General features: G+C 40.0%; 1 protein-coding gene across 3 annotated transcripts in view; it reads left to right on the top strand.

Annotated features, from left to right (window-relative positions):
- Positions 1-1,708: 1,708 nt before the first annotated feature.
- Positions 1,709-26,666, top strand: part of ambra1b (autophagy/beclin-1 regulator 1b) — a 31,057-nt gene continuing 6,099 nt past the window's right edge. For all 3 annotated transcript variants that reach the window (XR_012593637.1, XM_074633320.1, XM_074633321.1), the window contains exons 1-18: positions 1,709-2,046; positions 8,754-8,959; positions 10,882-10,940; positions 11,272-11,455; positions 12,360-12,532; positions 13,306-13,372; positions 13,450-14,966; positions 16,308-16,394; positions 17,207-17,392; positions 18,940-19,020; positions 19,200-19,300; positions 20,418-20,528; positions 21,119-21,307; positions 21,491-21,645; positions 22,704-22,843; positions 23,918-24,022; positions 25,028-25,215; positions 25,680-25,820. Coding sequence is in view for 2 of the 3 variants with exons in the window: in XM_074633320.1 (XP_074489421.1) it covers positions 8,828-8,959; positions 10,882-10,940; positions 11,272-11,455; positions 12,360-12,532; positions 13,306-13,372; positions 13,450-14,966; positions 16,308-16,394; positions 17,207-17,392; positions 18,940-19,020; positions 19,200-19,300; positions 20,418-20,528; positions 21,119-21,307; positions 21,491-21,645; positions 22,704-22,843; positions 23,918-24,022; positions 25,028-25,215; positions 25,680-25,820 (3,616 nt within the window). In the remaining variant the exon portion in view is untranslated. The remainder of the gene's footprint in view (positions 2,047-8,753; positions 8,960-10,881; positions 10,941-11,271; positions 11,456-12,359; positions 12,533-13,305; positions 13,373-13,449; positions 14,967-16,307; positions 16,395-17,206; positions 17,393-18,939; positions 19,021-19,199; positions 19,301-20,417; positions 20,529-21,118; positions 21,308-21,490; positions 21,646-22,703; positions 22,844-23,917; positions 24,023-25,027; positions 25,216-25,679; positions 25,821-26,666) is intronic.

The raw sequence follows: 26,666 nt of genomic DNA on the forward strand, positions 1-26,666 counted from the left end.
TCAAAATGAATCAAATTCCTGGTATATGTATACATACCTGGCCGATAAAACTGATTCTGATTTAATTAATTCTTATTGTAATTTATTTATTTTTATTTGCATTCTTTTTGTAAAATAGTTAATAGGGACCGAAATAAATCACTACTACTTCTGATACTACTAAATAATTAAAAATAATAAAGGAAACCTTATCATTATTTCTTCAATAAAATAAAAAAATTGACAGCTTGATAAAGGCAACTACTTCCAGGGTTTCTAGTCGATTTAAGAGTAGCCTCTTGCTGGCACAAATTATGGTGTTTCCTACCCAGTGGATTTAAATGTATTCATATCTCAAAATAATTATAGTATTATAATGATTTAATTAATTCTTATTGTAATTTTTTTTTTGTAAAATTGTTAATAGGGACCGAAATAAATTACCACTACTTCATGATTCAAAATAATAAAGGAAATCTTATCATTAATTCTTCAATATAATAAAAAAAATTGACAGCTTGATAAAAGCAACTACTTCCAGGGTTTCTAGTCGATGCAAGAGTAGCCTCTTTCTGGCACAAATTAGATCTATAGATAGATAGATAGATAGATGGATATAGATAGATAGTAACTTTATTGATCATGAGGGAAATTCAAGTTTCCAGCATCACAGTTGCATAGTGCAAAACACGTTAGTAAAAAGGCAGTAAAAAAGTTAGTAGTGCAAAGTACAAAAAATATACCAGATATAAAAAAACAAGGAGATGAAGAAAAACTATTAAAATTGAATATAGTGCAGGGTAACAGCTGTGTTACAGGACTATTAAAAAAGTGAATATAGTGCAGAAGAGACTGTTAAAAAGTGAATATAGTGCAGAAGAGACTGTTAAAAATGAATATAGTGCATTATTATCTGTCCTGTTATTATAGTGTTTCCATCCCAGTGGATTTAAATGTATTAGTATCTCAAAATAATTATAATAATATATAATATAACAATATTTCTAGAAGTAGTCAGAACATATATTTTGTTTCGTTACTGGATTACAGCAGATTCTGTACTTTTTTAATAGTCAGCGGATTCTGCACTTTTTTAATAGTCGTGTATCAAAGCTGTTACCCTGCACTATTTTCATTTTCATTTTTTCTTCATCTCCTTGTATTTTTATATCTGGTATATTTTAAGATATAGATATAAAAATACAAGGAGATGAAAAAAACTGTTAAAACTGAATATAGTGCAGGGTAACCGCTCTGATACACGACTATCAAAAAAAGGGAATATAATGCAGAAGAGACTGTTAAAACTGAATATAGCATACGGTAACAACTGTGATACAGGACTATTAAAAAAGTGAATATAGTGCAGAAGAGACTGTTAGAAAGTGAGTATAGTGCAGAAGAGACTGTTAAAAATGAGTATAGTGCAGAAGAGACTGTTAAAAATGAGTATAGTTCAGAAGAGACTGTTAAAACTGAATATAGTGCTTTATTATCTGTCCTGTTATTATGGTGTTTCCCACCCAGTGGATTTAAATGTATTAATATCTCAAAATAATTATAATAATAATATTATATTATAATAAAAACATTATATTATAATATTACAATATTTCTAGAAGTAGTCAGAACATATATTTGTAGTTTCGTTACTGGATAACAGCATAGAAATGTGTTGAATGAAGTGGTTGCGTTCGATTAGTTGTGATCGTCGCTCTGTTGATAAGCCTGTGTGTGTGTGTGTGTATGTGGCTAGCTCCTAGCAGCTAGCTAGTTACGCAGTAGCAGCTTCTCGTCGGGCAGCTAGTGAAACATTTGGACCAATGCCTTAGAAAACATCTTTTCTCCTTCTCCCTAGGATTAATAAGAATGCTGTCCATGTAATTAGATGGACACGGTTCGTTAGAGTAACCGTAAATCCCCGGTGAGAGCTCGTTTTTCACCGCGGTCACATTTTACCGTTTTATGGCCGAGCTAGCTAACTAGCTAACTAGCTTAGCATTGCTACTGCTAGCCTGTTAGCAACGCCTATGATGGCACAGCCGAGGAGCGAGTCCATAAAGGAAGGTAGGCCACACAGTTATTTACTCTTTTATATCAGTATATGAACGTTTATAATGTGTTTATGGTTGGAAGTTAACGCCAATCTTATTAAACCTCCTAGATAAAGTCGTTTTTTCATTTCCCCCATTTGTGGTTGGCTTGGTAACTAAAGCTATCTATATCCGGGAAGGGCTAATTTAACGTTAGCTCCTGTGTTAGCTGCCTGGTTGTTTTAAAGGCGAGCTAACACCGCCTACAGTGCCCTGTTTAGGTTGTTTACTGTTAAAACTAACGTTTAGCTGGCTGTCATGTTAGCCAGAGAGCTAACTGTGAAGCTAACTAAAAGCACACATTCAGCTAAATCAAGTTAGATATCATATTAATGAGCTGCCCATTGATCTTAGTAAGGGTCAGGGAGAATTATTATTAGCATTGAATATTGGTATTAGAAGGCAGAGATGGAGAAAGTAACGTTATTCAGATCCTTTACTTAAGTTAAAGTACTAATACCACTGTTTAAAAATACCCTGTTACAGTAGAAGTAGTAATACCACACTGTAATACACAATGTTATAATGAAAGTACTAATACCACACTGTTAAACAACTATGTTATAGTAAAAGTACGAACATTACACTGTAAACATACCTTGTTACAGTTAAAGTACTAATACCACACTGTTAAACAACTATGTTATAGTAAAGGTACTAACATTACACTGTAAAAATACCTTGTTGCAGTAAAAGTACTAACATCACACTATAAAAATACCCTGTTTAGGTGGTTGTTTACTGTTAAAACTAACGTTTAGCTGGGTGTCATGTTAGCCAGAGAGCTAACTGTGAAGCTAATTAAAAGCACACATTCAGCTAACATTATAAAAACTGCTGCCACAGGAACACATTATTAGTGTTAATGGGATATACAACTGAGACTGTGTTTATTTTGGATTGTGTGGTATCTGAAATGGCTTATGTGTCTTTTTACGTGCAATTAATCAAACACAGGTCAGACTTTTAACACAGCTAAATCAAGTTAGATATTATATTAATGAGCTGCCCATTGATTTTAGTAAGGGTCAGGGAGAATTATTATTAGCATTGAATATTGGTATTCGAAGGCAGAGATGGAGAAAGTAACGTTATTCAGATCCTTTACTTAAGTAAAAGTACTAAATCACACGATAAAAATACCCTGTTACAGTAAAAGTACTAATACCACACTGTAAAACACTATGTTATAGTAAAAGTACTAATACCACACTGTAAAACACTATGTTATAGTAAAAGTACTAATACCACACTGTAAAACACTGTTATAGTAAAAGTACTAATACACACTGTAAAAATACTCTGTTACAGTAATAGTACTAATACCACACTAGAAACATACCCTGTTACAGTAAAAGTGGTAATACCACACTGTAAAACACTATGTTATAGTAAAAATACTAATACCACACTGTAAAAATACTATTCTATAGTAAAAGTACTAATACATACTGTAAAATACTCTGTTACAGTAAAAGTACTAATACCACACTGTAAAAATAATTTGTTATTGTAAAAGTACTAATACCCAGTAGGGCAGCACGATTATGGCAAAAATGCTAATCACGATTATTTTGATCAATATTGATATCATGATTATTTATCACGATTATTCTTTGACAATCTTGCGACAACATTTTTATTGCACTTTCACATTAAAATAAACAGAGCGCTGTTGTCACTTCCATGCTGTGCTACATTCCTGTTAATGTACATTTTGGGCTGCACGATGTTCGAAAAAACTAACATTGCAATACTTTCTGTCAGCACTATGAAAAAAATACAGGAATATTCACCTTACCCTTTTGTTAGCTACATTTTAAAGTTAAATGCTTCAATGTGGTGCACTTTATGAGCAAAATTAGCAACATTAAGAAGCTAGATAAATCATTTTATGTTCTCAATTTAAACATAAACACATTGGTTGTATAGATAATATCTATCCCCAAAAGTGAAGCCAAAACATCTGGATCACCGGCTGGCTGTTAGTTTAGGAAGCGTGTGATTTGAGCAGAGTTTTCTATGAGCAGAACGTGCATTTTAAATGTCAATATCTCAGGCGATCATGTTCATATAATTGTGAGAAGCCAAAATTGTGATCGCGATTAATATTCGATTAATTGTGCAGCCCTACTTCACGTATGCATTTTAGTCTGTTGTGCCTGCCTTGTATAAATCAGCACAATTTTACATTATAACATATTTATTTCTGTTATTTATTTTTTTCTTATTGCCAATATGCCAATATTTGAGTGCCTTAAATGTTTACAGTAAGAATTATGGCCAATGAGCCACTGTTGAATGTTTACATTTTTTAAATAAAAGTAAAAGAATATATTAATTAAACGGCGTTCTTTGTTTCACTGAAAACATGAAAACCGAGGTACATACCGAACCGTGAATTTTGTGTACCGTTCCACCCCTAGTCAACTGACTTTCTTTCGGGTGTATGAGAATATTGAAAAATCAAATATTGTAATATTATGATTTGTGATGCTGTATTGATTCTCAAAAACTATTGATTTTTAATAAATAGTGTACATGCAAAGATTAACTCAGTCAATACTATTTTATTTGCAAAGATATGCGTCATCTCAAAGTGGTGCTGTGATGTTGGACGTTACAGGGACTGTGTTAAATGCAAATGCAGATTCCACTGTTCTGATTGCATAAAAAAAGCATTTTTTTACTCAGATTTTATTCATATGGTGGTGTGTTATTTATACTATGACAGTTTCCTAATCGCAATATATCGCCTTGCTTACAGTATCGCAATATATTGAATTGTAACCCCTGAATCACGATACGTATAGTATCGTCAGATTCTTGCAAATACACAGCCCTGGTTTTGATAATTCATAGTTTAAATCATTTACAAACAAACATTTGCTGTTTCCAGCATCTCCACTGTGAGCGTTTTGTCTTTTTTTCTGTTTAATATCATAATAAACTGTTGACCAAACAAAACCAGACATCTTGTCACCCAGACAGTTATTAAATGAATGAAACAGATGAATCGATAAGTTGCAGCCCTAAAGTAAACTCTAGTTGAATTGACATTCTTGTTGTGCTTTATTTAAACTAGTGAGAGTTGATTGAACTCCTCTTTGCTCTCAGCCCCACTCCCCTCCACATTCATACTGTTCCAAAATATTCCACACATTCCCAGTGGGAAGCGAGCAGTGTGAGCACTGGAGCAGGTGGGATCAAGGACGGCCTGATGGAGGCTGTTGACAGATTGTTCCTCGTTAACTTGCGCTGCTTCGCCTCCCATGTTTTCTTCTCTAAAATTCAGACCATAACAGACACGTTGACATTAAATGACACTGCTCAATCTAAATTCAGTTTGTGATGTGTTGTGTCATAGAGTAGCAATGATAATGTGCTCTCTCTGGAGCATGGTGCTGTTGATCTGACTACATCTGTTTATTAATGCTAATATTGCGGACTGGAATAACTGCCTCACATTAATTTTTTGCATAATTTTTTACAAAACAATTTGTTTGCAGAGTCTCTGATATATTTTCACAAAATTAACACTAGATATTTATGATAAAAATGATAATAAATGTAATAAATACTTCCTGACAATGACTGATATATTAGACTTCAGGACATCTCTGACTACATACATGCTGAAAATCAAACATTTTTACTGGATTAATTTAGAGATTTTCTAAAGTAAAAGTCCCTAGAAGTGTATGATTCAACTTTTTCCCATGGTCTAGTGTTAAAAAAAGTTAACAAAAACAGCAATTAATCCTAATATAGAATAACAATACTTAAAAATCGCAATACATATCGAATAAGCACCCAAGTATCGTGATAGTATGGAATCAGATAGGTGAATCGTCCCAGCTCTAGTGTTTGTTGCAGCTCTTTAGAATCATAACTTCGGAGATTCAGCTCTCCCTTTGTGAGGGTTCATATCTGATCTCTGCAGCGTTGCATGCTGGGATTTTTGGCAGCAGCCAAACTGAAGAAATGATCCAAAACTCAGTGAAGAATATCTGTGAAGAACACAAACCTGCCTGGGCAGACTTTTTCAATATTTTTTGCTTGAAAATGACTAAAACGATTAGTCCATTTTAAAAATACTTGATTATTTTCCTATTGTTTGACTAATCGATTAATTGCCTAATGATGTCAAGTTTAAACCAAATGAAGAGAAATCACACCTGAACCAAGACATACAGGATTTTAAACAGATGTAAACAGACAAAAATAATCTCTTAATGTTGACTAGAGACGAGGTTTGATAGCAGAGACGAGCTGAAAGGAATAGATAACTTTCTTCTGATCGATTAATTGATTAATCTGCCACTATTTTGCTAAGTGATTGTTTGTTTGAGTAATTGTTAGCTGTAATGATTAGCTGTTTTTCCTTATTTTACATTATAGTAACTTGAATATCTTTGAGTTTGAAGGCATGGCATTTGAAGGCGTCACCTTGTGCTCTGAGAAACTGTGATGGCATTTTGGACATTAAACAATAAATCTAAATGAGAATATAATCTGCAGATCAATGGATAGTGAAAATAATTGTTAGATAGCCCTAAAATTCATCTTATCTATCATATCAAATCTTATTAGGTTTAGTTTTCATCATTTGCTTGTAACTAAAGGCTGAAATAAGTACAGCCCTCCTCCCAGTGTGCCTTCTGTTCCAGCATCAAGGTGTGAATCACATTTGGGAAACAGGACATGTTTCCATCAGTGGGAGGCGTTGGCTGCAGTATATTCAGCTTTACAGTGAATTTAACTGGCTGACCAACATTCAGTTATCTTATCTCTCTAATGGAGATCACAGGAACACTTTTCACTGAGTCTCTGATGGGTTTGTTGTGCCGCTAATCAATAAATGTGTGTTGAAATCGGCAGGAGGAGAGCTAGTTAATAGGGGTGGGGGGGGGGGAATGATTCACTTATGTATCGCAATTTTTCTTTTTCTTACGATGTTGAAATATGTTTTTTAATGCCAGAATCGATATATTTGCTTCATTTGTGGAGGTAGAAGGAAGTTACCGCTTGTATTGTTGTTGTCTGAGTAAACTGACGTCATATCCGTTCCGTATCCGTCAACCGAAACAAACCACAGCGAGCTGAAACGAGAAAGTAGAAAACGGCGGAGGGTCTGCGTGGATACGACCTGCACCCTCCCATGTTAAATCCAAAGTGGTAAACTCTACACATCCAGTAAAGTATGGAAACACTTTAGGTTTCACACATTGCAGGAAAAGCAGAGCTAGACATCATGGCTAAAGCTGCATGCTAACTCTGTAATGGACAGGAAATGTTATCGTATCGCGGTAGCGTGCGGTCAAACCGGTCGCCACTCTTATCTCCGTGGTCAAATGGGCCGACGCTACAACTGTATATCACCCATATACTGACATTTATGTTAAATGCATTCAAACGGCCCCGATGGAGCTGACCATGGATGTATAAAGAGAACGGAGCTGACGGGAGAGCTAGAGACCACCTTGAACAAGTTAGAGGAAATAACACGCGTGACTACGTCCGGTTTTCAAAATAAGGTGTTGACTCAGCACCCAAGTATCGTGATAGTATTGAATCGGGAGATAGGTGAATCATCCCAGCGCAGCACAGTCCTGCTTAGCTAAATAACAGAGTTAACAGCTAACGTTAACAGAGGTTCCATTGAGTTGCATTATGGTTCTCATGTTCTGGTTCTATTCAGTAAAAATTAGTACTGGGCGAAATTCTAACGTTATCATGATGCGTTCAAATGTAATCTAGTAAAATGTAGTTTTTGGTGAGAAACTTGAACAAATCCAGTTGTTTGAAGGCGATGTTTTCACAGCAATATAAAATAGATGAATAGAATTATGACCTGTTTAACCTCCTTACACTAGCTCTAAACAGCTTATAATACATTGTAGTGGCCATTTGTTGGAAATCAAAATCAAACTTAAATCAAAGGGCCACTGATGCATCATGGGTATGATGTGGTTTACGCAGGCAAAATAGTCCATTGTCCATGCAAAATGTATGTGTTTCTAATGGTTTATTTATCCAAAGCAAACAAACGAAGCACAAAGAAAACATGGATGTTGCTGCCTCTCTTGTTCTGGTGAAAAACCATAAGCCCACCCAGGTGCATGCTGGTCCTACCTGCCTATATAACCACGGATGCCCACAGTTTTACCCAATTCATAAACAAAAGAAAACAAAATACTAATTACGCAAAAAACTAAATATACTAAACAAATAACTAGCAAAAGAAAACACTATCAAAAATGATATCTAAATAAAGTAAACATCTAGAATAATAAATCAAACAATACTACTTATTCAAATAAATAGCTCCTACATACATTAAAACTACTAATGCCAATCAAATCAAAACAAAATTAATTCCTTAGTTTTGACTGATTTGATTTTAAATCTTAGTCTTAATATTCAAATCTTGTCTTTGTGTTAAACTCAGAGAGTTTGACTGACACAGAGTGAAGTCTGTCCAGAGATATCTGAATATGGTTTGACATCCTTAAATGAACTTATTACAGCATCACACTGTCAGATAAACTAGATTTCCTTTAACTGAGTTTTCTCATCTGTTTGTGTTTGTGTTGGGTTTATTAAGCAACTTGACCCGCGCTCATGACACCGTGGCCAACTTCCTCTCATATGTATTCACACTGAACCACTCTCTCTCAGCCTAGACTCTGCATGGCGACGGACTGGCAGCAGTGGGAGTGAGCAGCCAATCAGCCAAGGCCACCTGTAGCAACATGGCGTCCCGTCAGCGGAACTCGGTCCGGATCCTGTCCAGCCGGGAGCGAGGCTCTCAGACCTTCGGCTCGCAGAGGCTCCTGCAGCTGCTGGTGGAGGAGAAAGTCCGCTGGATGAAATGGCAGAGTCAGGTATGAAAATAACATCAGTTACTACTTTAATATTCGATCATGTTATTCTAGTATTCATTCAAATGTGTTGAGATCACTAGAAGTAATCTTTAGGCCCTTTCAGAGCCTGCACGTTAATATCATGGTAGTTTAACATGCCAGTCTCATGTGTAAATGAGCACACAAGACACTTTTATGTAAAAGTCCCTACGACAACCTTACTGTCGGACCTGAAACGTCTTCAACTCAAATCTGAACTGAATGATGTCAGAGTAATGTAAAGACTGCAGCAGCTAAACGCAGAGAGAGAGATTCCACCTTCTATGATAATTTTAATAAATATAATATCCCAATCTTCAGCTGTACTGCAAAAAGAAAAGAAAATCAGTTTGATAAACTAGGAAATGCTGTAAAAACCAATTTAACCACTAATAAGCTGACCAACAGTCTCCTTATATTTTCACTTTTCATTCATGCTAACTGTGTGGATGAATAAAGGAATGTCCTGCAAAATGCTTTAAATTCAGCACGAGAGCAACGTAACAGCGTGCTCTGTCAGATAAAAAACAGGCTGCAGAATTCATTTTATAAAAACTAGGGCTGTCAATCAATTAAAAGAGTTAATCTCAATTAATCACACATTTTTTATCTGTTTAAAATGTACCTTTTAAAGGGAGATTTATCAAGTATTTAAAACTCTTATCAACATTGGAGTGGACAAATATGCTTGCTTTATGCAAATGTATGTATATATTTATTATTGGAAATCAATTAACAACACAAAACATGACTCATGGGGAGACTCGTGGGTACCCATAGAACATATCTGGAGGTTAGAAGTCAAGGGACCCCTTTGAAGATGGACATGACAGTTTTTCCTCGCCAGAATTTTGTGTAAGTTTGGAGCGTTATTTGACCTCCTCACAACAAGCTAGTGTGACGTGAAATTGGTGGCGTTAAAACAAATTTGCATTATCACGTTAACTAAGACAGCCCTAGAATAATAAAAATATTTTTTTCCCACCCCTAGTTTTCACAATCTTGGCATCGTCTTTGTACTGAAGTATCGTTTCTTGTGACATCCTTAGTAGGAATATTGTCGTTTTCTGAATAAGGGGAAGAAAAAAAAATATTTATTGTATGTAAACGTAGTCAGTGATACGGCGTCCTACTTCTGCCAACAATGGCCGTCCTTTCTCTTCATCACAAGCTAATGTTGTTCAAAGTGCAACACATTATGTCTCACTTCAGTGTTGTTAACTTGAGCTCTGTCGTCGGTGTATTTCAGACCAAAATGAGCCAGACTCTGAACCAACAGTTCGTCCCCTCTCTCGCTCTCTCTCTGCACCAACACTGGTCTTATTGTGTATGTACCTCTGAAGCCGGGTCAGACCACGACACTATTCACATGTTGCCCACTGAGGCCTGTTCAGAATAAAAGTCCAGTGTGTGAGTCCAGGCTGCAGGGCTCACATGAAGACCAGTTCATGATGTGATACTAAGCTGGGATGTTTTGATCGAGTCATTGATGATGTGTGACTGACTGACTGACTGACTGACTGACTGACTGACTGACTGACTGACTGACTGAGTGGCTGTGTGTGATGTGAGTGGTAATTATTTTTTACTCCCACACAGGAAACTTGTATCAGGATGTATCCAAAGTAAAAGTCCCTAGAAGTGTATGATTAATTTTTTTCCCATGGTCTAGTGTTAAAAAAGTTAACAAAAATCACAATAAATCATAACATTGAATCGCAATACTTAAAAATCACAATACATATCGAATTGGCATCCAAGTATCGTGATAGTATCGAATCAGGAGACAGCTCTAGTGTTGAATATTATTGACCATGCAGTTCACCTGGTTTTTGATAATACTGTCTCTTGTTTCTCTATAACTACTACTTAACTGAGTATAAACGTGTTTGTGTCCCTGACAGAAAGTGGAGCTGCCGGACAGCCCTCGGTCAACGTTCCTGCTGGCGTTCAGCCCCGACAGGTGAGAACATCCACCCACACTGAAAAGTAGAGAACGTTTCAGAAAAAGTATTTATTCGAGCTGGAACACTGTCAGACTAAATTAGTAGTAAAGAGCACAGTGAGTGTTTCAGTTCCAGCTCTTTTATCACCTTGTAGCTTCAGTAGAAAAAGCCTGTCTTTAATGATGAGTGAATTAGTTTCATGTTGAGATGTGCATGCTAGTTGTGTGTTTAAACAGAGCTGACAGACAACCATATGTTTGTTATTAGCATAGCGACAGAGAGCTGAAGCTAATATTAGTTCAGTAGTTCTTTAATTATAGTAGTGTGAACTCTTTTTGCTTCTCATAGGACCCTCATGGCTTCCACTCACGTCAACCACAACATTTACATAACGGAGGTGAAGACTGGAAAGTGCCTACATTCCTTAGTGGGCCACCGTAGAACCCCCTGGTGTGTGACCTTTCACCCCACGATCCCCGGCCTGGTGGCCTCCGGGTGCCTTGATGGTGAAGTCCGCATCTGGGACCTGCATGTGAGTATTACTCTCTGAAGAAGTGTAACCTCTGAGGTCTACTGAACCAAGTAATGTTACTGGAGCGGTCAATTAACATATTTAATCGCAATTAATCACAAATTAACCACACATTTTTTGTCTGTTCAAAATGTACCTTAAAGTGAGATTTGTCAAGTATTTAATACTCTTATCCACATGGGAGTGGACAAATATGCTGCTTTATTCAAATGTATATATATATTATTGTAAATCAATTAACTGATTAAATGTGTGATTAATTTTCGATTCATTGTGATTAACTATTTTAATAGATTGACAGCCCTAGTTCAAATGTGACTTGGTTTTTGGTGAGAAACTTGAATAAATCCAGTAGTTTGAAGGAGACGTGTTCAAAGCATTATAAAATGGATAATAGAGAGAATTATGACTTGTTTAACTTCATAACAAAAAACAGAATGCAAATGGTAATAGAGGAGTGGATGTTGAAGTACATGGGATTTATTGTTTTATTTTTGTTTTTTACTGTGGTATTGAACTGGTTCGATTGAGAATCGTGGAATCTCACTGGTATTGGTACCAACTGATACATTTCTGGTATTTTGACATCCTTTGTTGCAAGTTTTGCTTTTGTTTCTTTTCTCTGTCTTGTATTGCAGTAAACTAAAATATCTTTGGACGGTTGGTCAGATAAAACAAGACATCAGATGACATCACTGTGGACTTTAGGATATTGTGATGCATTTTCATTGTTTTTTAATATTTCAGAGACTAAATGATTAATCAAGAAGTGAATCGATAGTGAAAATAATCAGGTTAATTAGTTGCAGCTATAGAGATTTGCTCTGAAGTTAATAAAATAAAATAAATGCACACGTTTTTGATTATCTGCAGTGTTAAAGAGGACTATGTTTTCTTTCTGCAGGGCGGTAGTGAGAACTGGTTTACGGAGAGCAATGTGGCCATTGCATCGCTGGCCTTCCACCCGACCGCTCAGCTCCTCCTCATCGCCACCAACAACGAGCTCCACTTCTGGGACTGGAGCCGTCCGGAGCCCTTCGCCGTGGTCAAGACGGGCAGTGACACGGAGAGAGTCCGGTGAGTTAGGCATAGCCGGGTTCCGGCTACAAAGGATCTGTCTTGTGTAAATATGACGTCACGTTCTCGTTATTGGAGTGAAGGGAGGCACAGGAGAACCAGAACCAGGACTGAGCGGGACAGACTGTCAGACCCTGCTGCAGTAAAATAAGAGGTTTTCTAAAGGGACTCTGGTGATAGGAAACACTACCGCTTTTGTCCGTAGGGACCCCCAAAATCAACACAAAATGCTAATAAAATGAAATGATAATATAAATTTACGTTAACCTTGAACTTAATTCATGACTTTCATGACATTAGAACCTTAATCTAAAACTTGTTACACACTGCATCCAAATTAGCATGTTCACACAGAACTGCAAATGCAGCCTTCCTATAAGTGTAGAGATACAGGATGTGACGGTCAGTCTGTGAATTTGTGGCTAAATTGTTACACTAATAGTCAGTGGTCATGTCTATAATGTTAAATCCAGTGATGGTGCGTGTCCACAGCCTCCGTCCTTTCCCATTCATTGTTTGTGTAAGCAGCCGTGCAATGCATTCTGGTAGTGTGGCGGCGTGATTCGGAAGACGGGGCATCACGTTCGCCGCTCCTGATTTGCATAAAGTTGTGGTCTAGGTGCCTAGTCCCAGTGATGATTACACCCCTCTCAGTGTTTTGCCCGTACTTTATTAGCGACTGGTCTTTATTTGTTTGTACTGGTGGTAAAAAAGTGTGAACACATAAACCTGTGTTGTCCTTTTTCATTTCTTTGTACCTGTGTTCCTTTCAGGTTGGTGAGGTTTGATCCTCTTGGTCACAACCTACTGACGGCGATAGTGAATCCGTCCAATCAGCAGGTGAGCACCGTCAACTGTGTTTCTGATGTTAATCGCATGTTTGAGTGGCGTTCTCAGAGCTGTTGCCTCTCTTCCAGAACGAGGAGGACTCTGAGGTTCCCATGGACAGCGTTGAGATGCCTCACTTCCGTCAGCGCTCCTTCCTGCCTTCCCAACCAGTTCGCCGCACGCCCATCCTCCACAACTTCCTCCATATTTTGTCGTCTCGCTCCCCGGGGGCTCAGGCGGGAGGCGAGCAGCCGCGCGCTCTCGGTGATAATGTGAGCAATGTGGGAGAATCTCCCAGCATGCCTCTGGCCCAGTACCCCAGCTCTGAGCGCGTGCCTCCGTTCCCGGGCTGCACCCAGCACCTGGGCATGGTCTGTCTGTGTAGTCGCTGCTCCGTCAGTCGCAACCCTTCCCTGGCTGTCGATCCTACCCCCTCCGATCCCAGGGCCGCATCTGACGCCCCCCAGCCTCCCCCAGCTTCCACTTTTTCCTCAGCCCGTACGGAGCCCAGACAGCCCTCAGAGCGACCCTCGGCCTTTACCTCAGTCTACTACAGCGCCGGCACTTCTCTTAACCCCTCTGCACCGAGCGGCATGGAGTCCCACTCCACCTCCAGGCCGGGACCTGACTGGACACGCAACCTGCTAAGTATGAGGGAGGGTGGGGTCGGTCCAGGTATGCTGCCTCCCCGAACCTCATCCTCCTCCATCAGCCTCCTTTCAGTGCTCCGTCAGCAGGACGGCTCCTCCCACTCCCCCGTCTACACCTCTGCCTCTGAAGGACGGGGTTTCCCCCAACCAGGAGAGCCCGGCGCCCGAGATGCTGCCGGCACTAGCAGTGGGCACCATCCGTTCTGGGATGGCTCTCGCAGCAACACGGCCTCCTTTCGCAACGTGCTGCAGTGCAACCTGAGCCGCTACTTCATGGAGTTTGACCGCATGCAGGACCTGGAGCCGCCGCTAGGGGGCGGCATGGCGGACGGAAGTCAGGAGCAGAGCCAAGAGCTGCTGAATAATAACATGGACCCAGAGAGACCTGGGCCTTCCTCCTCTTCCTCCACCTCCGCCCCTACCATCATCCACTACCAGCCTCCTCTCCCCCCTCCTCCTGCCCCCCACAACCTGGAGAACAATGTTCCTCCCCCGGCCTCCCGAGGCCATCTGAACCGCTGCCGGGCCTGCCACAACCTGCTGACCTTCAACCATGACTCTCAGCGCTGGGAGCGAACCAACCAGGCCTCCTCCACCTCTGCCTCCACTCTGGAGCCCTCCTCCTCTTCCTCCTTCCCTACTTCTTCTTCTTCCCCTTGGCAGCCTGAGGAGGGCAGGAGGACACTAGAAGCCCAACCTCAAGAGAGTCGGGTGCCTCCAGATCCCAGCGAGCAGCCGCCTCCCCCTGGAGGTGGAGGAACAGGAACAGTGGCCTTCCCGATAGCCCCGTCCCCAAGCCAGACTGGAGAGCAGACAGTGGGTTTGGTGTACAACCAGGACACGGCGCAGTGGGAGAGGGTGTACCGGCAGGCCGCTGCCGGCAGATCGGCAGAGCCACCAGAGGCCTTAAGCCAAGAAATGCCTGTTGACCCCCCAGATGAGGACTCCCTTAGGAGGTACGATCTTTGTGTCTGTCAGTGGCTGATACCAGCGCTCTTACTTTGATTACAATCATCACTGAAAATGAAGCCTGAGATTCAAGTGACCACATTAGTGTTGCACCGTATACCGATACTAGAAAGGTGTCCCGATACCCTGCCGTTAAAAATAGTACGATACTCCGTTTTATTAGTACCAATACTTTAAGAATGAACTGCGATCGCGGGGTCGTGTGTTTGTGCAGCGCTCTGCGTTAGAGGACGCCATTAGGAGTGGGATCCCGCGGGAGCAGGAAGTTATAACTTTACTGCTGGTGGAGCGAGCGGTCAAAAACAAAACTGTACTGATAACCAAGAAGGATGGTGTCAACAAGTGAAGATTAAAGCAGCTCATGAAACCCAGTCTCACTCTGAGCTGGTGTCTCTATCAGCAGAAGTCCCTTAAAAAAAAAAAGGAAATAACAGCGCGGCTCTAATTACCGATCAAATGTATCGATAACATTAGTTTCACCATCTTTTCTGAATCTGTCCAAACATCTCCTGTAATTCAACAAACACATAATCCACAAAAGAGCACGTGTTAAAGTCTTATTTTACCGTGTGTCTCTGTAATGTGAAATGGACGGAGAGGAAAATCAGTTCGGTGAGAGTGACTCCTCTCTCTTCACACCAGCTCTTTCTACAGTTACTGTGGTGTCTTCCTGATTTTAGCAGCTTTTCTCTTATCAACTTCTCACAGAACTTCATCTGAATTTATTATTGTTTTGGAGGTTTTTGTTTTGGAGCCTCTCGTCGTCTCCCGTGCTGCAGTACCACTCTCCGCCTGAACTGTTACTAATGTGCCAGCGGGGGCGCTGTTTTACAAAAAAGCCTTTCTAAAAAATAAAAAAAAAGCCTTATTAACCGCTGTTTAATAAGTGACGTCAGAATCAGAAACACTTTATTGATTCCCGGGGGGGAAGATTACAGTTGTTCCATTTTAGAATAAAAATATATATATATAAACATAGATAAGTTATAAGAAAAATAAAAGTAAGTCCATGTTCTGTCATCTATTATTCCATTACTTTTCCTGATCTTTTAGATTTTTGCCGTGGTATTGTTTCAGTATCCGTATCGAGATTTTTAGGCAGGGTATTGTATCAGAGTCAGAATTTTGGTATTGTGACAACACTTGACCACATCTGTGTGATGAGTAGACCTACTGTGTGTATCTGGCTTTGGGGCAGTTTCTGTTTCACAGCCTGTCAACCATTTATGGCTGACATACACAGGGTAAGTTAAATATTAACATTTATCCAAATCATTTTATTTACTAACTATTTCTCTTGTAACACCTGTCCTGTTTCTTTCATACAGGCGACTGTTGGAATCATCTCTATTATCATTGTCTCGCTATGACATGTCAGGATCAAGAGACCACCCCATTTACCCTGATCCAGCCAGGTACACCAATACACTTCATTTACCCTGATCCAGCCAGGTACACTAGTACACTTCATTTACCCTGATCCAGCCAGGTACACCAATACACTTCATTTACCCTGATCCAGCCAGGTACACCAATACACTTCATTTACCCTGATCCAGCCAGGTACACTAATACACTTTATTTACCCTGATCCAGCCAGGTACACTAATACACTTCATTTACCCTGATCCAGCCAGGTACACCAATACACTTCATTTACCCTGATCCAGCCAGGTACACTAATACACTTTATTTACCCTGATCCAGCCAGGTACACCAATACACTTCATTTACCCTGATCCAGCCAGGTACACTAGTACACTTCATTTACCCTGATCCAGCCAGGTACACCAATACACTTCATTTACCCTGATCCAGCCAGGTACACCAATACACTTCATTTACCCTGATCCAGCCAGGTACACTAATACACTTTATTTACCCTGATCCAGCCAGGTACACTAATACACTTCATTTACCCTGATCCAGCCAGGTACACCAATACACTTCATTTACCCTGATCCAGCCAGGTACACTAATACACTTTATTTACCCTGATCCAGCCAGGTACACCAATACACTTCATTTACCCTGATCCAGCCAGGTACACCAATACACTTCATTTACCCTGATCCAGCCAGGTACACCAATACACTTCATTTACCCTGATCCAGCCAGGTACACTAGTACACTTCATTTACCCTGATCGAGCCAGGTACACTAGTCCACTTCATTTACCTCAGTATTACCTCTGCTAACCCGGTCTAACGTCCTCTGTGCTGTCCAGGCTCTCTCCAGCTGCTTACTACGCCCAGAGAATGATCCAGTATCTGTCGAGGCGGGACAGCATTCGCCAGCGTTCGCTTCGCTACCAGCAGAACCGCCTGCGGGCCATGTCGTCTTCATCCGATAGTCCTGCCAGCAACCCATCCAGCTCCATGGACAACAGCGACGTGGACTTTGAGGAGCTGGAGTGAGTTTCATTTCTTACATGAGTTAAACTAGTTTTTCTCAGATGTGATCATATATTTTGCCTCATCAGCTTCATCCGACGGAGTGTGGACATTGTCTGAGGCCGGAGAGAGAAACACTGTTTGCTTTGCACAAAGACAAGCTGGTATTCTATCAAAACAGCAGCTCTAGGGAGTTGAAGCGTTATGGTATGCAAGTGGTTGAGTTTTGCCAACACAACTGATGTCACACTGTTATATTTATACTGCTCTAATGTTACATGCTGCTTTATCACCTATAATGTTATTAGTAGGGATGTCCTGATCCGAGTCTGATACTTAATATTTGCTTAAATTAAGTTAAATGTGTATCTGACGCGTTGAAATAACAGCTGTAGATACCTTAAAAATACTGAACGTTCTGATTGAAAAATATGAAATTTATAAGGTTACATTTTTGATCTGATATGAATGAAAGATTAACTGACGGAATGCGACTCCTGAAACTGACCTGAAGTTTGTCATTTTAACTGGTGAACGTGACGGTGTAGCATAATCATTTTCTACATTCACACAGACACTGATTTTAACTTGGATATGCAGAAAGCTGCTGTTGTTGTAGAGGAGAGCAGTGCTGCAACACCAAAGAAATTCTTGTGACGCTGTGTGGTGAAATCCTCGCAGCGTTGAGATCCTCCTCCTGTCATCACTGACGTCCTGACGTTGTTGAATCAGAAATGGAAGAAATAAATCTTGTAGCTACCTGGCACTGATCCATCCAAACTCCATTCAGAAAACAAGCATTTTAAAAGTTGTTTGCTTGTCATCTTGTGGACAGACCTGACATAGCATGACTTCAGACTTTTTACTAATCAGCATCATTATGCAATTATTTCAGTATCATTTTGATCTGTTTATTGATATTAAATCACAGCACAATCTGTTTATTTTGGGTTCATACTGCAGCAGCGACGTGTGGCGGCTAGATACAGTCAGTGCAATGTCACTGCATGTAAATACAGCTTGCCGCCGGGTGATGTTATGAACCCAGACATGATGGCGTTTGGTTTTCTGACATATCTGGGACTTTCACAACATGTATAAAGCAGCAACAATGGTTATTCCATCCATGGTTGATGGAGGGAATGGAGGAAAGAAAAGTTGTTGGTATCTATGGAGACTAGCTCCTCCTCCTCTCCGGTGCATCTAGAGCGAATGAACAGAAATGACACCGGTGGTCCAACTCACGCGAGTAAAGCGAGGAGAAAATTTACTTTGCTCTTGGTGTGAACGCAACATAACTGATTTCTCTGCCGTCTACATTGATGATCATTGGCGGTAACTGGCAGCAAACTGCTGTATTAAGATTTTAGTTTTGTCCACTTGTAACTTGTCAACACAAACTTTAAATAGGTTTTCTTCCATTTTTGTCAGGAGGAGGAGATGTTGTTTCTATAATTACTTTGTATTGGCAGCAAAGACGTTTCCTAGCATATAACCTGTACTCTGTATTGAAGCGGTGCTTGTAGTTTTGTTCTTCTATGTAGCCTTATTGTTTTCCTTGTTCCAGTGATAATGGAGACAGAGCGAGGCACAGGTCTCCACGTAACGCCAGGATGTCTGCACCCTCGCTGGGTCGCTTTGTCCCACGGTGAGTCAGCTCTAAGATCTAATAGATCTAACTATCTGTAATGATCCTTGGAGTTTAAAAGATGAAGAAATACCTCAACTTGTTTATATCCTTGGATGAGCATGTTTTAGTTTTCATTGTTCTGTGTGCAGACTTTAAACCAGGTTTGGTTTTGTATCTTTTGTGCTGTCGTCCTTCAGGCGTTTCCTCCTCCCAGAGTATCTGCCCTACGCTGGGATCTTCCATGAAAGAGGGCAGCCTGGCCTCGCCACACACTCCTCTGTCAACAGAGTGCTCGCTGGTAAACACACACACTTTGCTCCGCTACGAAAAGCACCATTTTAGGTTTGGAAATCACCACCAGCTGAACGCCAAATGCTGATAAGGTTTGGTGCATGTTGTTCAGTTAACCAGAAATATTCAGTTCTGAAGTCTAGCCAACTGGTAGCACAGTGAAAATAAACAGTAACTCTTGTATTTTAATTAGATTTGATCAGACAAGAGCCTGACCAGCTGTATTTTCCTGGCTCGAAATGAGGCAGAGATGGTACCATCCACGATTTTATAAGACTGTTCTGGGTGGACCTCGGCCCATCTAGGGGGGTACGGGGTCATGCTCCACATTTTGTATATTTTAAAGTTAAGTGCATCAATCTGGAGCACTTTGAGAGCAAAATTAAAAGGCCAGATCAAACAATTTTGTGCTGTAGCAGTGGTGGAATGTTACCAGTACATTTAGGCTAGTACAAGTACAATTTTGAGATACTTATACTTTACTAGAGTATTTTAATTTGATGTAACTTTGTAGCCCACTTCTACTCCACTACATCTCAGAGGGAAATATTGTACTTTTAACTTCATTACATTTATTTGACAATATTAGTTACTGGCTACTTTGCAGATTCAGATTGTTAATGCAAAATATAAATCAAGAAATTAACGATGTTGTATTATTAAGTAGTATATAAATAGGTATATTAAAGTAGTTTAAAGTAGCTCCACCTGCTGCAACATAAAAGTGATGAACATATTAATGCATCAATAACTAAAATGATATAATATAGATTATTCTGTTTTATACTGTTTTACTTTTACTGTTGTGTCCGCTTTGCTGCGGTCCAGCTGGTCCACTGTGCTGATTATGATACAGCGCCAACACATCTGCGTAATGCCGAAATTGCAGTTACAAATGACAGAAATCCACTAAGTGCAACACTTGTTAGAAAATAGTGTTTTCCAGGAAGACACCCGTCAGAGTTTTGTCAGGAGCTGTAGGCGGGGCTAAATTTAACGGTGGCGGCCGTGTCGTAATTCTCTATATGCAGGAAAAACCCTGTGAACTTGCTTATTTTCTCATGTCTCCTCTGTGTGAATGTCCCCAGGTTTTAACACTGACAGTGTTGGCTGTTGTTTTTCAGGTGCATCTATCGGAGACGGTCAGTCTGCAGTCGCCAGCAACATCGCTAACACCACCTACCGTCTGCAGTGGTGGGACTTCACCAAATTTGACCTGCCGGAGATCAGCAACGGTACAACAGCTCCTCCACCTGCACCTTTCACTCTGTCCTGTAGTCTGAGGCTGTTAATGATGCAGCATTACTGACATTTAGTTGAAATGAGGGAGGTTTCTTGGGACGTTTCTATTTATTTATGCCTTTTTTAATCCCATTTATGTCCATTTGTTCTTTATTTAGTGGCAGCAGTGTCGTTCCCCATAGATGAACTTACATTCAATAGGTCACCCTACATTCAGGCTACGTCCACACTAATAAAACAATCTCCGTCCAGACGAGCATTTCAGGGCCGTTTCAGAATGAATCTCCATCCTTTCTACCACGCCTGGAAACGCATACCACATGACCTTTCACATACACTGGGCAGCATTTTCAATTATCTCAGTATCGGGAGGTGAAAAAGGCCTAGGGTCGGGACTGATGGGTCACAATATGATCAAAGGATTAAAGGAACACTAAATTTTGTTTATTATGAAATGTCTTTACTTTATTCTTACAATATAATCATCTATACAGATGATATACAGATATAATGCATCGATGATGAACATGTGTGGAAAATGCTGAAGAGAAGATGTGTTTGTGTTTATTTGTCTCCTCTCCAGCTTCAGTCAACGTCCTGGTGCCAAACTGTAAAATATACAACGACGCGAGCTGCGACATCTCTGCAGACGGTCAGCTGCTGGCGGTCTTCATTCCCAGCAGTCAGCGGGGTTTTCCAGACGAGGGCATCCTGGCCATCTACTCTCTGGCTCCACACAACCTGGGAGAGATGCTCTACACCAAGAGATTCGGTACACTAGCCCTCGACACAGACTGTGTGAACATGTTTATGTTTTATGAAACTAATTATGCAGAAATGCTAAATCACATAAAAGTCCAATTTGCATTAATTTTTAATGAAACCCCCCAAAGATAAATCTCTCTGATTTGTCAGATTATAGAAATGAGAAGGTTTGTTATTGTCCCTTCAACAGGTCCGAATGCTATCTCTGTTAGCTTGTCTCCGATGGGCTGCTATGTGATGGTCGGCCTGGCCTCTCGCAGGATCCTGCTGCATCCCACCACCGACCACATGGTGGCGCAAGTCTTCCGCCTGCAGCAGCCACATGGAGGAGAGACCTCCATCAGGGTGAGACACAACAACCAGTCCTGTTATTACTGCTGCAGTTTATATTTGTTTATATTCATTTTTTTATCTGTTAAAAATGTACCTTAAAGGGAGATTTGTCGAGTATTTAATACTCTAATCAACATGGGAGTGGACAAATACGCTGCTTTATGCAAATGTATGTATATATTTATTATTTTAAATCAATTAACAACACAAAACAATGACAGATATTGTCCAGAAACCCTCACAGGTACTGCATTTAGCATATCAAATGTGCTCAAATCACAGCATGGCAAACTGCATCCCAACAGTCAACAACAGCTGTCAGTGTGTCAGTGTGCTGACTTGACTAAGACTTGCCCCAAACTGTATGTGAACCCATTTTCGTTCACATATCTGGAGGTCAGAGGTCAAGGAAAATGGCCATGACAGTTTTTCCTCGCCAAAATTTAGCGCAAGTTTGCAGCGTTATTTGACCTCCTTCATGACAAGCTAGTATGACATGGTCAGTACTAATGGATTCCTGAGATCACCTTCTTGGTTTTTGTCCGTCGTTTTCTTGGTTTTCGTCCGTCGCCATCTTTGATAGTTCACACTTTATTATTATTACAGCCCTACTTCTAATACTAATGCTTATAGAAGTTATCTAACACCATGACTATTAATACTTTAATACAGCAATCTGAAGACACCTCTTATTGTTGGGTGTTAATTTGAGAACATTTCTCACTCATTGACATTAAACTTTGGTGCTATATAAATAAAATAGACTTGACTAAACCAAGACGTCACTTCAAGCTCTGTGAGCGACATTTTTCACTCTTTTCTAACATTTTGTTGATGAACCAATTAAATAGATCAACAAATTAATTGATACTGAAAATGATTGTTGAATGCAGTCCTAAAATATATCAATTCAGTGATAAATCATGTTATCATATTCCTCAGTCTTGGAAATGTCTCAGAAAATTGTCTCAGTTTTTGAAAAAAACAACTGTTTGAGTAAATTTGGCAGCTGCAGTAGTTGAATATCTGTGTGTCGTCTCTGTGTGTGTGTGTGTGCCGATGTGTTTCAGATGGTGTTCAACGTGGTTTATCCGATGGCTCCAGACCAGCGGCGCCATGTCAGCATCAACTCAGCTCGCTGGCTGCCGGATCCAGGGATGGGTCTGGCTTATGGAACCAACAAGGGAGACCTGGTCATCTGCCGGCCTGTGTGAGTCTCATAACTCCTGACGGAGACCTGTTTCAGCTGTTAGCTGTCACACATGTGAATATGGGCTTCCTACGCTGGACCGCCATCTATCAAACATGTTTAGAGTTAATGTGGGACTGAAACCACTTCTACCTCAGAGTAGAACTGAGAGTTACGTATAAAGTTTCCTACTTGAGTGTGACAAAGTAGAAATGATGATGTGTGGTAGTTTTAGAGTATTAGATGAGGATTTAAGTAAAAATGCATGTGTGCATGTATGCAGTGAAAATGGCATCGTTTTTTATATGTACATTTTATGCGCAAATAACAAATAACACACAATACATATTGAATCGGCACCAAAGTATCGTGATAGTATTGAATCGGGAGATAGGTGAATCGTTCCAGCCGTAAAGAACATGGACGTTGGTGGAAGGTCTTATGTCTGTCATGTGTGTTGGGAAATACACCATAACAACATGAACACATCTCTTCTCACTCTGCATCTTGCACAAACTCAGTCACAATCATATCAAGTGTTCCCAAAACACCTCTCTTCTTATAGAGGATCTCTGCCTCTGTACAGGTGAAGACGCCTCTCATGAAGTTTGGCTGACATTGGAGTCATTTCCTGAGTTGTAAAGTTGATAAAATGCTTTTACTCTTCGTTCTAGCAGTAAAAATGCGTCAGTCTTGAGCTTTCCTGTCCAGTGAGGAGTAATTTTCTATGTGATAAATATGGACCCTGGTCTCCTTTTTCCTCTGTTTAGCTGAGTTATTAATAACCTGATTGGATTTAGCCCTTTGTGCTTCCACACGAACTCAAAGAGAAAGCGCTGCAGTTGAACTAGAATGAATACAGATGTCAGCGTGACTTCAGTGGTCCTCGTGGTTTGTTGGGTTTCCCTTCCACCTCCTCCACAATAAGAACTCAGCTGATGTGATTATCCTAATGGTCACTCTGAACAGGAAGACCATTAATTGGAGAAGGTCAATTAGTGCTGTTAATGAGGTTGTGGTCTGTGTCCCTCCTCTGCTTTTAAGACTTCCTGAATAGAAGTGAATTAACAAGCGTGTGTTTGTGTGTGTGTTTAGGTTCTACCGGAGCGACGGTGAGAGCCCCGCGGAGTCAAGCAGCGAGCCTTTATTCTCCGTCAACAACAGTGGAACCAGCCGGACCCGAGGTTCTGACAGACCAGGGTGAGAACCTGGAAACACCAATACTCAGATTTTCTCATTTTCAGGTTCAACAATATCACATCATATAATTCAGTGTTTGTTGAAGTCCAATAAAACCACTGAGACTAAGGTTTGCCCTTAAGTTTTCAACTAATGATCATACTTGTCAATCCTCCTGATTTTCCCGAGAGACTCCCGTTTTTCATCGCCCTCTCCCGGTTTCCTCCCGGGGTCACAACTCTCCCGTATTTCTCCCTATTTATGGCAATTTTTCACACAATTTTTTTTTTCCTTTAGGTTTGAGATTTTATTTGTTTACACATATAAAAAAGGTACAAATTGATATTACATAAACGACAACAAATGTGATGAAGAGGTACAAAAAACCCTCTGAGGGGCTTGATCAGGGCACTCTCCGGTGAATACCTTCATCAAATATAAAAAAAAATAATAAAATATTAAAAAGGATGTTAAAGAGAGAGAGAAGAGGATTACACACACACAAGCAGACATCAAATATTTATATTTCCATTATCTCAACATGTTTCTGGCGCTGTACAGCTTGTTAATACTTGCACTACTGTCTCCACCCAGACTGCAATACAGCTACTAGGGATGCTAATTTTGAATTATTTTTAATAAGAAGACTTCAGGACGTCTCTGACTACATACATGCTGAAAGTCAAACATTTTTACTGGATTAATTTAGAGATTTTCCAAAGTAAAAGTCCCTAGAAGTGTATGATTCAACTTGTTCCCATGGTCTAGTGTTAAAAAAGGTAACAGAAATTACAATAAATCACAATATCAAATCACACGTTTGAGGAAATGCTTTTGGATGTCAACTTCTTCCACAAAGCATGAGTGTTTATGTGACCAAAAATGAACCAATACAACATTTGGTTTTTAACCACTAGACGAGTGTCTCCCTCCTCATCTTAAAGAACCTGAAGTACCAACTGTTGTTAGTTGTTTATATTTGTGCTGCACTAACCCACATATCATCCTTCTGTGATGTTATTTCAGACCAAATCGCTCTGGCTGGAGACTAGACAGAGACATGGGTTTGATGAATGCGATTGGTCTTCAGCCCCGACACCCCACCCCTTCAGTGACATCACAAGGAACCCAGACGCCAATCATCCAGCTGCAGAACGCCGAGACACAAACAGAGAGGGACCTATCGGAGCCCAGCGTCCCCCAGCCTGCACCCAGTACTGATCCTCTATATTACCTTCATTATAATACTAACTAGGGCTGTACCAATAGTTTAGCTGTACCAACATTGACATTCAAATTCTAAATCAACAATTTACTTTATTTTCTTCTCCTTCTACTTAATATAGTATATAAAATGTTATAATGTGTTCAACAATAAACTGTTAAAATAACATAAATGGTGGCATTACTAATCATTAGTAAACATTAATTTTGTTTTTTTTTAACAGTAAAATAACTATTAACTAAGTTTAATTAATTATCAATTTACCATTTATTAATGATGGTTATTATGAACTGTTACCGTCTTTTGTTTTGAAGTCAGGTGAACATATTGTTACGTGTTGTACGGTCTCTGCAGGAATCATTAGTATCAATGACTGTAAGAAATAGTCATTGAAAACACAGTGAAGGAAGTATCCCATGATATCTAATTGATTGATGTTTCGTCTCTCCTTAGCTGTTCCTCCTGAGACTCCGTCGACGAGCCGAGCAGCTCCGGGGCAGCCCGAGGCGTCTCAGACCAGCAGGGCGACGGACGGCGGGGGCAGCCAGGGAGAAGCAGCTTCAGCAGAGGCCAACACATCCACAGCTAGTACTGGTACTGCTACTCAGCCACACTGACGGCTTAACACCACTTCTGTTGACACTTTGCAGCTTAATTTAAACCGGTTTCCGTATTCCAAAATACTTTTATAGTCGTGTGCGTGAAATTGACTATCGTGTGTTTTGAGAAAGTACGTCTTGATTTGATCTCATTTATATGTTTTTCTTTCTGTGGATCTGTGGTCTTGTATTGGCTTTTAGATGATCAGACTGTTGACAGCTGTGTTAGATGTTGATATCCAGAGGTTTGTGCTGTCTGCTGCCATCTCGGGCCTCATTTCACTGCTGTCTGATCACTTTCCCGCGTTTGACCTAATTAAAGCTCAGTTACAGATCCTCATTCCCTGGATAGAAAGACGTCTTTTTTGTGTTCTCGTTGAGCTCTGCTGTCGTCTCTAAAACAACTTGTCTGATGAAATAATATCATGTGTCACTTTAAGTCACTCCAATGTGATAAACCTCTTGTATAATATCTCTGGTTTAAAACCGATAAACGACTGACGGTGTTTATTCCCAGACTTAGACTTACTTAACCATAATAGATCAACTATATAATAAACATCTGCGTAACTGATTCTACTCTTGTTTATACTGATAATTAGGGCTGTACCGAATGTTTTATTTTACATCTGAAGCTTCTATTTGAGGAATGAAGCTTTGAATGTCTGTCGACATATTTTATGACGTCATCACCCTAAAAAAAAGAGAGAAAAATAGATTTTGTGTTATTGTGGTTATATAAATGTTATTTATGGTGCTGTTAGGTTGCTGTTAGACCGCCCCGTTAATACAGGTGCATCCTTTGTCTGCAGCGAGTGGAAAAGTAAATTTTTTTTGACCT

Source organism: Sebastes fasciatus, chromosome 4 (genome assembly GCF_043250625.1).
Source record: "Sebastes fasciatus isolate fSebFas1 chromosome 4, fSebFas1.pri, whole genome shotgun sequence".
Classification (NCBI taxonomy): domain Eukaryota; kingdom Metazoa; phylum Chordata; class Actinopteri; order Perciformes; family Sebastidae; genus Sebastes; species Sebastes fasciatus.